The sequence below is a fragment of the Perca fluviatilis genome, chromosome 18 (assembly GCF_010015445.1).
Source record: "Perca fluviatilis chromosome 18, GENO_Pfluv_1.0, whole genome shotgun sequence".
In the NCBI taxonomy this organism is placed as follows: Eukaryota; Metazoa; Chordata; class Actinopteri; order Perciformes; family Percidae; genus Perca; species Perca fluviatilis.
In genome coordinates, this window is record NC_053129.1 from 19,005,508 (window position 1) to 19,019,602 (window position 14,095).

Here is a 14,095-nt window from a genome sequence, read left to right on the forward strand (position 1 = left end):
GTCTGCAGGGAAGCTGACATGTTTTGTTATGCTCATGTGCCCAAACATGCATTTTAATGTATCATTACATTGCTTGTGATATGCAATGAGCCTTATGTGTGAAGAGTGCACAAACTTGTTTGTGCTAAGCATCTCATATAAATGTGCTTATGTAACCTCTTCAATCAACAGTCTGAATCTGCATTCACATTCTATAGGACTCAAGCATAGCAAAATATAATTTTCCTCTTCACACAGATGATTGAGTGCAAGCTGTGGGAGCAGTAAGAAACCACCATGTTCGATGACTACATTACAAACAACCCTTGTAACCCTTTTTTCTGGCGACTTGGGCACAGCGGAACACAACCTACTAACATAAAGGGAGGTTTTCCGGTTCTTCCCAACTTGCTAATACTGCGTGAATGCAGCAAAAGTCCAATACAGTAACTACTCTATACATTTAGCTCTTTTTTTGGCCTCATGAGGAAAAGATTTGGCTCTAGCAGCTAAATACTCCACTATGTTCACCAGCTAGTCCCTAACTTTATCTTTCTGCTATTTTGTGCTAGCCAGTTAATCAGAGCTTTGTCGCTGATAAAAGTTGCCTGCTGCGGCTAAAAACTAAGTTGATGAGATTGACCCAAAACAAACATGTTAGCTAAAAGATGCTAAAACACTTGCAACATCTTTCACATCACAGAGTAATTCGATCATTGTTAATATAAAAACATCAATGTAGCTTTACTGTGAGAGAGCACTCCCAAGTTTTTTCATCCAGTAAGTGGGCATGTTCAGGAAAGGTAGTAAAATAATACTAGAAGGGCACTCCAAGAGTGCAGACAACCGCCTAGGCCAATAGTCCAGTCTTCTATGATATGCAAATCTGCAAGCGCAACCACAATATATTTCTGGATATATTTCCAAAATTATTAGAATTATGTCCAGAATTATGCCCCATGATGATCGCCTTCTGTTTGAAATTCGGGTAGCCCCAGAGGATTACTGGTACCCATGAATTTGGATTGTGATATAAAGTCATTTTATTTCTACAATTGGCTATGTTTTGTCGCTGTTGAACTTTACGACCATCTACTGGATTTTAAGATGTATGGCATTTATTCTGCCAAGGCCAAATATCCTATCTCGCAATGTTAACGAAAGTGAAAAATATGTGTATCTGAACCTGTGATTCGGATCGACTCCAATAATTCAGGCCAATAGCTTTTTTCGTTATCCTGCTGACAAACAGACAAACAAACAAACTAAACAGAAACATAACCTCCTTGGCGGAGGTAAAAATAGCACTTGAAAGATACATTTTGTTGTAATGCTGTCTGTGGATGCTCTTCCCCGCTGCTCGCTTCCCTTCTGTGTTTAACTGTGTAAAAGCACCTGTTCCATTTTACAGTTAGAACGCTCATCTTGTGTCAATTCATGTGTGAGATTACCTTAGAGAGTTCTCTCTCTGTTTTTCTTATCACGTCTCTCTCCTGAGTGTTTGTGCTGATGTTGCTGAAAGAATTGGCAAATATTCTTTATTCTTTTCCCACCTGTTGTAATGGGCCTGTAATAGTGTGACTTTACTGTGATGTCAAATTTTATTACCTTCTAAACTATTTGCTTCGCACTGGTATTATAGCCTTTTGCCAATTGGTTATCAGTTGTTAAATACATTTTGATCACTGGTCTCAGGGGTGAAACTGAAAGTTTTCCTTCCAAACAAATACACAGTAGTATATCTGCTGTGCTGCCTATAATTTGCAATGGCTTGTGTATGCAAAGTAAAAAAACTTACCTGCAGCATAAATATTTTGTATGCAGTGCCACAACATACTTTGCTTTCCCGCCAGTAATCATTGTATAACAGTAGTTTGAGGTTTGAGTATTGAAATAATTGCAGTCTTGACTTAAACTGCTTTTGTTTTGTGCGTGTCCTACTTTTGAATAAATGGCTCATTTAAGCTCTTCAGACACTGGTCACAATAATTGAGTTGCTCATCAGTGTATGTTTTTTGAGTCACTGTGTTTGCTGATTGACCTTCTTCTCTCTTGGTAGGTCTGGTGTGATTGTATGAATAATGCTAGCGTTTTGCTTGCTTCTGTTTTCCCAGAGGACAGAGAACAGTTGTTTCAAATTTCCCAACAGGCTAAACCTTTTTGCACACCAATCAAAGTTACAGGAGTTTGGTCATGCTTGAATTCTCTGCGTAGGAAGATGGATCTAAAGCTGCTTTCTCATTTGGCCTCAGTGATTGGTTTCCCTCTGGAACAGCTGCACTTATCAGTCTCTTACAATGTCTTATTTCTATTCTTCAGCACAAACAAATTGGTTTACATACATGGGCTGAGGAGGTATATATAGAGAGTTAGAAGGACAGGAAAGAATAGGTCTTTTAATCATCCCAGGCTATAAAGGGCAGCTGCACATCAACAGCTCATAATGGGCCTTGACGTGTCATCACAGGAAATCACAGGTGTAACTAATATCATTAATGATGGCTGTAAGGTCACAAGTAATCGCCATGCTGCTGTTGTGGTTTGCTTGGGCATCTAAATGTTTTGGAGCTGTCATTTATAATTTATATTATTAGCAGGCCCACATCTGCGGCCACACAATTCCGATGACAACTCCTCAGATTTCAACTAAGAGATAACAAATTTATATTAAAGCTCAAAATTGTTAATACATCTCCACACCAAGCAAAATAAAGGGGACATAAGCATGAGAAAAAGGGAGCACTTTAAAGATAGTAAATAGTTTGACATGTTAGGAAATATAGAAAAAAAATCTGATTCTTCCATTTTTTACTAAAAGTGAGATGAGAAGATAGTTACCGCTGTCATGTGTGTGCATTGAGTGCAGCCCTGGAGCCAGGAGGTGCTTAGGTTAAAGGCTGGAAGCGGGGGGGAAACGGCTAGCCTGGCTCTGCTCAAATTTAATTATACAGTATGCCTACCAGCATTTAGCTATAATTAACACATTGTTTGAATATGTGCTGTGACTATTTCTTGGCGAACAGTGTCCGGGTACCAGATGAAGTCAGTTTATTCCTGATCTATCATGTATGAATATGTCATATTGTTTTATTCTTTATAATTCATTACAGTCTATATGACATTTCTAGCTTAAATGTTTCCTGATCATTAGTTAATAAGCTCTGTGTTCATGAACTGATACCAAACTTTTTTGGGTATTTGATTTTTGAATTGAATTGGTGACCAATATCTAAGCATTTTCCTTCACTTCAAGTCCAAACCAAGCAACCCTAATTATCCCTTACAAACTATTTTTATGATAAAATGAATGCAATCAACTTAGGACCCCTGGTAAGAAATCAATCGTCAAAATTTTTAAGAGATCTGTCCCAAGAGCACTTTTATGAATTGTTTAAAGAAGGAAGAACTGGAACTACCTATTAATTTAACTTATCTCAAAGAGATAGTGAGAGCAGCAAATAGCAAGTTCCTAGTCCATATCCTCGCCGTTCCACTTAAGGGATTGCGCTGGATCCGCAGAAAATTTGGCTGGATGTATGTCTTTTCGTTTCCTTCTGCTTTCTTTGTGTTGGAATTTTAAACTCCGGTGGATTTATGAGAACTATGGTTAACTGCTCCTCAGCTCTCTGCATGGTAAATTGAGACAGCTAGCTAGAATATCTGTCCAATCTTGTTTTCTCCAGCACAACTTAAACAACTTTTGAATGTACATTTTCCACCAAAGCAAGTTCCTTCCCTTTACAGTTCGGACGCTCATCTTGTGTCAATTCATGTGTGAGATTACCATGTAAGGTAATCTCACACATGAATGTAATGGAAAAATGCCATTCTCTCGTTTTTCTTATCACATGTCTCTCTCCTGAGTGTTGCTGATGTGGCTGAAAGAATTGGCAAATATTCTTTATTTTTTCTTCTGTTCCCACCTGTAATAGTGTGACTTTACTGTGATGTCAGATTTTATATCCTTCTAAACTATTTGCTTCGCACTGGTAGTATAGCCTTTTGCCAATTGGTTATCAGTTGTTAAATACATTTTGATCACTGAAAGGGTGAAACTGAAAGTTTTCCTTCCACACAAATACACAGTAGTATATCTGCTGTGCTGCCTATAATTTGCAAAGGCTTGTGTATGCCAAGTATAAAGTACCTGCAGCATAAATATTTTGTATGCAGGGTTTGAGATAATTATTGAAATAATTGCAGTCTTGAATTAAACTACCTTTGTTTTGTGCTTGTGCTACTTTTGAATAAATGGCTCATTTAAGCTCTTCAGACACTGAATTATTTTGCAGCAGCCCCGTGCTGAGCTTAGCGCCGCCCAAGGGTTATTGCTTTAAAGAAATGGCAATAAACCAGAGCACGTTTGTCTCCCATCCCGGAATACTGTGTGGACTAGCCAGACCCTCCTATGCAGCGCTGTGGAGGAAGGTCTGGCAAAGCGAGACTAGCAAGTTCCCAATAAATGTCAAGGGCACAGAAGCACCCTGACATCTGTACTGTGCTATCAAATTGCAAATTGCCTAAATATGCAAATTAGTATTCAAGGTATGTTAAAAGTCACATGGTTGGGTTGCTACCATTACTATTTATCAAGGACGCCTTCTCTAACTATATATATATATATATATATATATATATATATATATACACACTACAGGCCAAACGTTTGGACACACCTTCTCATTCAATGTGTTTTCTTTATTTGCATGACTATTTACAGTGTAGATTCTCACTGAAGGCATCAAAACTATGAATGAACACATATGGAATTATGTACTTAACATAAAAGTGTGAAATAACTGAAAACATGTCTTATATTTTAGATTCCTCCAAGTAGCCACCCTTTGCTTTTTTTGATAACTCTGCAAACCCTTGGTGTTCTCTCAATGAGCTTCATGAGGTAGTCACTTGAAATGGTTTTCACTTCACAGGTGTGCTTTGTCAGGGTTAATTAGTGGAATTTTTTCCCTTATTAATGGGGTTGGGACCATCAGTTGTGTTGTGCAGAAGTCAGGTTGATACACAGCCGACAGCCCTATTGGACAACTGTTAGAATTCATATTATGGCAAGAACCAATCAGCTAAGTAAAGAGAAACGAGTGGCCATCATTACTTTAACAAATGAAGGTCAGTCAGTCCGGAAAATTGCGAAAACTTTGAATGTGTCCCCAAGTGCAGTCGCAAAAACCATCAAGCGCTACAACGAAACTGACTCACATGAGGAAAGACCAAGAGTCACCTCTGCTGCTGAGGATAAGTTCATCCGGGTCACCAGCCTCAGAAATCGCAAGTTAACAGCAGCTAAGATTAGAGACCAGATGAATGCCACACAGAGTTCTAGCAGCAGACACATCTCTAGAACAACTGTTAAGAGGAGACGCGAATCAGGCCTTCATGGTCAAATAGCTGCTAGGAAACCACTGCTAAGGAGAGGCAACAAGCAGAGGAGATTTGTTTGGACCAAGAAACACAAGGAATGGACATTAGACCAGAGGAAATCTGTGCTTTGGTCTGATGAGTCCAAATTTGAGATCTTTGGTTCCAACCGCCGTGTCTTTGTGCGACCCAGAAAAATATATATTCATGCTCCACGGGGAGAATTAATGCAGGAAAGGTCAGGATGTCACTTATCCTCTTAGTGTGAGAGGATATCCTATCCTATCCTATCTGGACATGACAGGAAAATGCTGTTATATCCAGGGTAAGGTTGAAGTTCAAATCATTCCCCTCTGGATTGTAGAGTTGGTCTTTGCTGTCAGGTTAACTTTTAGACTAGAATTTCTGATATGATTGAAGGGTCAATCGTTATAATGGGGCTTGTTTAATACAGGTTTTACTTTTCTTTTTTGTTAGAAGAAGCAGAGCTGACTACCAAACTGATTATTGTTTAGTTGTATTATTGTTTGGATTGTAGATGTTTCTTTACAGTAAAAAAAAAAAAGTACTCTAACTTCTAAAAATAATTCCACTAGTACTTGATGAATTTTTAAGGAATAGTTCAACATTTTGAGCAATATGCTTCTTTGCTTTCTTGGAGTTAGATGAGAAAATTGATATACCACTGTTATGTCTGTGCATTCGGTGTGGAGCTGAAGCCAGGAGGCGATTAGCTTACAGTAGTTAGCATAAACACCAGAAGCGAGGGGAAATAGTTAATTTGGCTCGCTCCAAAGTAAAGGAAATATGCCTACCAATACCTCTACAGCTCACTAATCAGCACACATTGTATCTCATTTTTTTTATGTGTATTTAAACAGAAATGTAAAAACAGCGACAGTTTTAGAGGGGGCTAAGCTAATGATGAAGGATCTCAATAAATATTACAGTAGATGGATTGGCATGACATTTTGTAGACATTCATTCATGGACAGTGTCTCTGCATCAGGGCCAATCACATGGAGGGGACCACACATTCCAATTTACATCCATGCATGAAATGTTGACCAAACAAGGCTAACACAGGGAACCAGCTGCCCTTAAACTGACGTTAGGATTTAGCACAAAGCTAGTACAGTTTACAGAGCCACTAGCATGGCATAGTCTTGTCTACATTTGGACGGAGCCAGGCTGGCTGTTTCCCCCTGATTCCAATGTTTATGCTGAGCTAAGCTAATTGACACAAGAGTCGTGTCATTCTTCCAATCCAACTGTCTTCAATAAAGTGTTTTAGGGTATGTCTCAAAATGTTGCACTATTCCTTAAAAGCTTTATTGTCTAGACAAGACAGATATCAGTAAGCACTGATTGAATTACAAATAACCTGCCTTTTCATGTTTCTGCAGTTACACACGTCCTATTCAGCTGAGGTCAATACATTAGCTGGGTTCCACATACTAACAAGGCAGTAAATGGGTGCCACAATGGGTGTCTCGCAATGGAGGCAATCGAACAGTATTTTCAAAATCAAAATTTTAAATGTAATCAATAGTGTGTTTTGTGGTGACGGAAGCCTGGCACAGGAGTCTATGCAAAGAAACAAAATCAAAAAAAAAAGCTAAGCAAAGGAAAAGACATTATGAGGCCAATTATAAGCTGAATAATACTGTTGAACTTGACAGTGTGCAAAGGACCTGTCACATTGAGCCATCACACACACACACACACACACACACACACACACACACACACACACACACACACACACACACACACACACACACACACACACACACACACACACACACACACACACAGTTCCAGCTCCCTCTCAAAGTGTGAGGTAACCGCCACTCTCATCATGTACCTCTTTAGCTCACGAGGGTATTGGTTGGTGGCTGAGTCACCGTTTTTATCTGATGCCACTGCAGACAGAATCTCTTATTATCCAACCAATTTCCAACAGGTTCTGTGGTCGCCTGTCTACAGGATACAAAATACTCTCTCTTTGCATCCACGTATGGCTCAAACAGCCATTTGACTGCATGGGTTCACTAATACAGTTATACATAGTAAAAGTCTACTCCCTGCTATATGTACAACAAAACTTTTAAGGGTTTCACAAAACTCTACCCAAAATGAATACCTATGCTTTTTTAATTTACCATATGAAATGAGTCTGTAGTTACAGCATATTTAAATGCTCAAAAACCAAGAGCTCAAATGTTTTTTTGTGTGTCTACAGTATATAAAGCCAGTCTACAATCAACTCAGCAGTGAATCATACTGGCTCCCATTTGAAGGGCAAAGAGTCGTGGCTCGTGTCCTCTCGGTGTAATGCAGCATCTGGGGATGTGCTTATGGTCCTGTCTGTCTGTTGACAAGGCAGAGGCTGCGAGGTGACGCACAATGTCACTCTCTATCTTCAGCGTCATTAAGTAACCTGTCAGTTTGCATTAAGGAAAACCGTCACAGACCCTGATCAGAATGGGATAGTCTAATGGTTGCAGAAATAGGAATGCCATCCTATACTGTTCAAAGGGTTCAAAGAGAAATCCTCAAAACATATGAAATAAAGACATACAAATTAAGTGGTGTCAATGCAGAGACTCCTGAAGGCGAGCCTTCTTGGTCCACGCTGTGCTTTTGAGCCATGAAGAACATTTTGTAACTTCTGACTCAGATCAGTTTGTCAGCCCTGATTCATTGTCATGTCTGTCATTGTGTTCATGCAACACCATTGTCTTTTTTTATTATCACTGAGCTGCACAGAACAGCCGGCTACAGGTTGTTTATCTGGGACAAGTGCTGTTTATTTCTTATGAAAAATAAGAGTCTTATGTGGGAACCCATCATTACAAATTACTTAAAACATGACAGCGTAGGAATGCAATATGCAAGTACAAAACAAAACAGTTATGAAAGGATTTTTGTACATTTTAGTCCCCACACACATTTTCTTTTTAAATGAGTAAGCCTTTGAGGATGAAGCTAGTGATATTATATAGCTTTCGTATTGCCAACGAACTCTACTGAAAGATCAAAACTAACATGGCCATTTTGAACTTGCAACTGTAACACGGGACTGGGATGGCAGTTTTTATCATGTGACAGTTCTGTTTAAGGTAGGCTAACGGTCGCACTTTTAAACGTGTAGTTAACGTTGTGAAAAGGAACAAAAAATATTTATGGTTAGCAAAACGTCCAGGATTGGCTTAAAATGACTTAAGTAAAACTAGTAAAAGGAGGATGTAATGTGAAGTCAGGGACTAACGTCTGTAAAATTCGGTTAATTTCAAAAAGTGAAAGTTGACAGTAGGACACGAACCCTGGCACCCGGACTCCTTATACTTTGTCACATCACTTTCTTATTTGGTCTCGTAATAATTACTACAGATACGAGAGTTCACTGCCTAATAACAATCGTAAATATGAATCGCTATGAGCTGCTTGCAGAATCGACGCCAGTTATCTGGGTGAGGATGGTCTTGATTTAGGTTATTGTTCTGTGCAATAGGCATACAACTATTAAAAAAGATAAATGTACCACATTGTTGCACTGGGTTACATGCATCTTTATAACCATAAACAGCACTGTTGTTTTGAGTCAATCCCTGATAAACTGTCCTGCTACTAGAAATACTCACAAGAGCACCAAATGTGTATTATTCACTGTTGAAAATGGTCCTCAACAAATAAACTATTTATGCCTGTTTAAGTAACATTTGTTAAAATCCACTTACAATCTTACTCATCCTTTTTTAGAACTGAAACAATAAATATGTGAACCATTTGTACCGATTTATATCTTCAGTAGGAACCTCTGGAGTGCCACAGGCAGGCTGGGAATGTCACAAAGTATTGACAGATGATCTTACACATTGTCTTTTTGGTCTTTCCATGGTATTTACATGGTTCATAGGGTTACTGGTTCAAGTCCCTGTGCCCCTTTCCATGGGCAGCTCCCTCACTCATGAACATGTGTGTGTAATTCAGGCCTGTGTGTAATAACAACACAGTGAGAACAATGTAATTTCCCCTTGTGGGATTAATAAAGTAAGCATTATTTGTTGACACTAAGTAGAATTATGCCATATTTGTCCAAGAGTTGAAAGAAAACAGTGACCTTCAGTTTTTTGCATATAAATATTTTATTCTAAATCTTCTGAAAAGTTTGTGAGGTGACATACCCACATTAACATATTAACATACTGGAAACACAAGGTTGTCATACAGTTATCAAAAGCAAAGCCTGCTATTAAAGACACATCTGATCTATAAACACTGGAAGTAGCATTTGAAGTGGCATGCAAAACTTGTTGAAATCGTGTTTTATTTATTTTTAGAAAATGTGCATGTTTTTACAGATTGGTTTATTGGGAATTTAAAAATTACAAAGTAAACTGTTTATTTTGTTTGCCTTGACATAAGGGTCTTATTAAAAATATTTTCATGCATACATTTTAGAGTGTTTACCAAATCTAGAATTAAAGTTGCGGTTTATAAAAAATTGGAGCTTGATGTCACTGATGCACATTTTCATTTATGATTCTCTGAAACCAGATAACCCTGTAATGTATTATGAGCATTAAGATGATTTATACATAATCATGTTTTTATGGCATTGTGTTTTTTTTATAAAATGAGGGCCAATGGCTGTGAAAAGCCTGTAGTTGTTTTCACAGTATACCCACTGTATACCCACTGAGCTAATTGAACTCTACTTTGCATACATAAATCACAATGTTAAATCATGAATGTGCTTACATTCATAATGAGGCTCATCTCTGAGCTCTCAATGGACATTCAACATGCTTGAACTGGGATTTTAATGCAGCCGCAGATTTAATTAAAAACTGTTACCCGGGGAAAAGAAGAGGATGCCACAATGCTGTGGGTGGAAATTAAATGAGTTTTGTCAATGCACATTCACACGTTCATTCATACACACAGAGCTAAACACAATCATGCACAGGTATCCTCACATGTGTCCTAGCATGGCCTGACATATTACATAACGCTCCATCCACAGCACTCCTTCACTTTCTTCAGCACTGACAGCTCGCCTCTCAGTGGCTGCCAATCACAGGGCCAACTGGGAAAAAGCAACAGGACGACTTCTCTTTGAGCAGCTGCACTAAGGCAAACAGTGCTTTTCCCCAGGCATTAATGCACTCATAGTATTTATTTCAGTGTATTGAAAGTCAGTACAACATACATATATGTCTTGATATTTGTGATTGCTTTTTAGAAAATTATAGTATTTTTTAGAACATGTTTGAAAGAGTCTCTTATCCTTATCTTATTTTCTTCATAATCTCTTTGTGACTCCTGTTTGACTTGATTACGCATGGTAGCTGGTGACCTTACAGTACAGTCAGTGAGTGCTCACGGATAGGACAACCTTTTTAAGAAAACCCAGAGATTTAGAACAGAAAAAGAGAGCAAACTTGAACCGACTAACACTATCGTAGACTGGTTTGCAACAGATTTGTAAATTTAGCTTGTGTGTAAAGTCTTTCCTTATTTCCTAGTAACTGCTCGCTAATTTCACACTTGAGTTGGAGTAAAGTCTTAGCTAGTAAAGACTGTAGTAATGTGCAAATCAGTTGCTAAGAAACATCAGTGATGCTTTCTAATCAAAAATTACAGTTAAATAAGCGATATTAAACTTAGCTACCGATCTTTTGTTAATGTAGGTATTACTTTGTTTTATTTATATATGCATGCATGAGGAAATGTGTTTCAGAATTAATGAAAAAAAATGTTAATGCGGTTTAGAATGAGTGGGGATAAACATCTGGCTATGCTAACCTAGCTGTTGTTGTTGCCAGATGTACAGAGCTGGGGTAAAGCCTGGCATCTAGCGCGTCTCTCACAATCAATCAATCAATGAATTCAATCTATCCCTTTTTTTTTTGTCACATGAAATCGTACGAGGTACAATTGCAGTCAAATCCATTTGATGTATCTGCTTCCGCTATCTATTTTGCAAGGGCACCGTCGCTGCATCCAGGGCTTAGAGCTGCTCAGGATTTTGTGATTGGCTTAAAGAAATACAAACAAGCCAAAAAGTTTTTTTCCCTGGATCCCACAATAGATAAGCGGTGTAGCCAGACCATACTCCAGTGCTGACACAGCACTGTGGTCTGTCAGTGTGAGACTACAGTATAATAAGTTTAAGTTTTTTTTTTTTTTTTACTTACAAAGAGCTGGTGCAACTGGTTCCTCCTGCTACACAAAACAACACTCTTTTCTACCTGATAACCCATACATTATATACATTTGGTAAAGCAGATGAGTAGGCTTGGTTTGACACATACTGTATGGCACTCTGTTTTGTAAATCACATTTCTACTCTTCTTGTAAATATACTGTATTTTAATGCTACAAACTGTAAATAGCACTATCTAATGTATTAAGAACATTACAGCATATCGTGCTGGATAAAAGCATGAAATAACACTATAAGACACACAATCCAAACCATTCAAGTGCGAGACACAAGAACCCAAAATATCCTTGCATGATGTCATCAAAAGCAGTCCATCCTGATTTTTAAAAAGGGCCTGTTTAAAATTTGAAATAAAAATGTATAATGCTGTATAAAAAATCAAAGTGAGATACTAACTTTGCCATGACATTCCTACGTTTTTTAAATAATCTTTTATTTTCAATAATCAACACTAAATCAGCCACAGGGAGGCATTTATTTAATTAAACTAATAGATCTCTAAAGTCTTAATAATTTTGTCACTGCAGTGTATACAGCAAATAGAGCTTTCTGGTGGTGTACATTCAAAATTGGCGAGGATCTCATCTTAATCCGCTGACTTTATATCTGAAGGTAGAGATGAGAGAGCTGCAACATAAACAGCAGTAAGGGGAAAGATGCAGCTTTCATTGCTACAGTACTATACATGCCGGGTTAAAATATCAGCTGCTACCCCTTTTCTGTGGTATGTACTATTGGGAAAAAAGACAGTGTTGACGCACCAAGCTTTATGTTTCAGTCTCATGAAGAAGAAAAAAACACAACAGTGGGTTTAATTTCTAAAAATAACAGAAAGCACTCCTGGTCCTTTGATCACACAGAAGAACTCTCTGATTCTTCTGTCAGAATCATGGATCATTACTTTGGTATAAGGGAGAATGGGGTCTGATCAGTGAGCCTGGCACTGTGTGGTTAATGTAACTCTCTCAACACATTAAGACTGATAGGCAATGGCTAAATCACACTGGAGACAGAAAGCTGACTTTTTCCCAGTTGTTAAGAAATTGTTTCTCCACTCGGTTGCCATGCATATTGTAGATTCCTCTTGAAATGAGTTAAATAAAAATCTCCATGTCCTCTCTATCCATTTGCTTCCTCTTCATACTATTTTTATTCCAAGATGCCCTCCTGAATATATGGATTTTTTTTTTTTACTGTGCTTATATATAACAAGTCTGAGAGCGTAAGTGGACAGACAAAGCATATCTCAGTCCTTCATGCGTCACCATCCTCACATGTTCAGTGGGGTTTTCAGTAAGGCACAAGTGGATTATTCCTTAGGGTGAAAAGCCAAATGTCAGTCTTTAGCGAGGGCAGACTGACCGGCGAATGCAAGGCATACAAATTCATACTGGAAGAAGTGTAAACTAAAAAGAAAAAGCCCCATTTCTTTGTATTAGCACAGGACTGCTGCCTCGTCAAGAAAAAGCATTCATTGTTGATTATGGAGTGTTTTTAGCAGTGAGGATCCTCTTTTTCTGATGCAGATTTCCGGGCCTCTGGAAATTCAACAAGAAATGAGCACAGATACATCTATTGCTTTCTAAGTTTGATGAATGTATTTATTTCTGTGCGTTCACAGGCTTGTTTGTGGGTATATGTGAAGAAGAGGTGTTGCTACCTCAAGTGGGCTTTCATTTCCTTCCTGCTCATGAGATACGTTTGTTGAACGCATGCCTCTGATACAATAATTTGTTCCATTCTGGAGCAGGCTTCTAATTTGGCTCAATCGCTTGCACAGCTGTCGATCACGTTGGCACAGACACAAAAAAAGGAAGTTGGCTTCCTCCTCTGATTTGATGAGACCTGTGAGAGAGCACTTCAAATGTGTTTATTTGAGTTTTTGACAATTGATCTGTTTAAGTCAAGCTTTTCAAGGTTTTCAATCAATGATTGGAACACAATCCACTTAACGAATGCACAGGTACCTTACCACAGATGCTCAGACAATAAGCACAAAAGTAGGCATGTATTTGTAAGCTCTGTCCGCTAACAGATGAGTTTCATTCAGTTTCCTGAATCTCATTTTCATGCCGCGTCTTATTTTAGATTTTCGATGATGGCAATCTCCTGCCGGTCAGCGTAATCTGGGCTGAGGCCGTTCAGGTAGAAGCTGCCATTCCTTGCCAGGGTCCCCGTGATGGGACTGAGGGAGAGAGTCGAGTTGGGGCAGGCCTCTCTGTCCTCATACAGGTTGACGGACAGCGCTCTTTTGCCAGGGGTCAATTCCTGGTTGAGGGTCGTGTTTATACCCAGCTCGGATGACAGCTTGCGCTTGATGGATGCAGCACGTTGAAACTTGTCATAGATGTCAACGCTGAGTCGCCGCCGGGTCTCTTTGAACTCTGCCGACACGTTTGCTGTCCACTCGGCTGCGTGAGCTCGAAACTCTCCAACCTGCAGGGAGATACTTAATGTTAATGCCTGCCGGTCGATCAAGCACAACATGCTCTTACATTACCGGAC

At 38.8% G+C, this 14,095-nt stretch overlaps 1 protein-coding gene across 1 annotated transcript in view; it reads right to left on the reverse strand.

Moving 5' to 3' along the window:
- Nucleotides 1-9,487: 9,487 nt before the first annotated feature.
- LOC120547184 (potassium channel subfamily K member 2-like) overlaps nt 9,488-14,095 on the reverse strand; it is a 31,069-nt gene continuing 26,461 nt past the window's right edge. Inside the window, exon 7 of the mRNA XM_039782660.1 lies at nt 9,488-14,026. Coding sequence (XP_039638594.1) covers nt 13,670-14,026 — 357 coding nt within the window. The 3' untranslated portion in view covers nt 9,488-13,669. The remainder of the gene's footprint in view (nt 14,027-14,095) is intronic.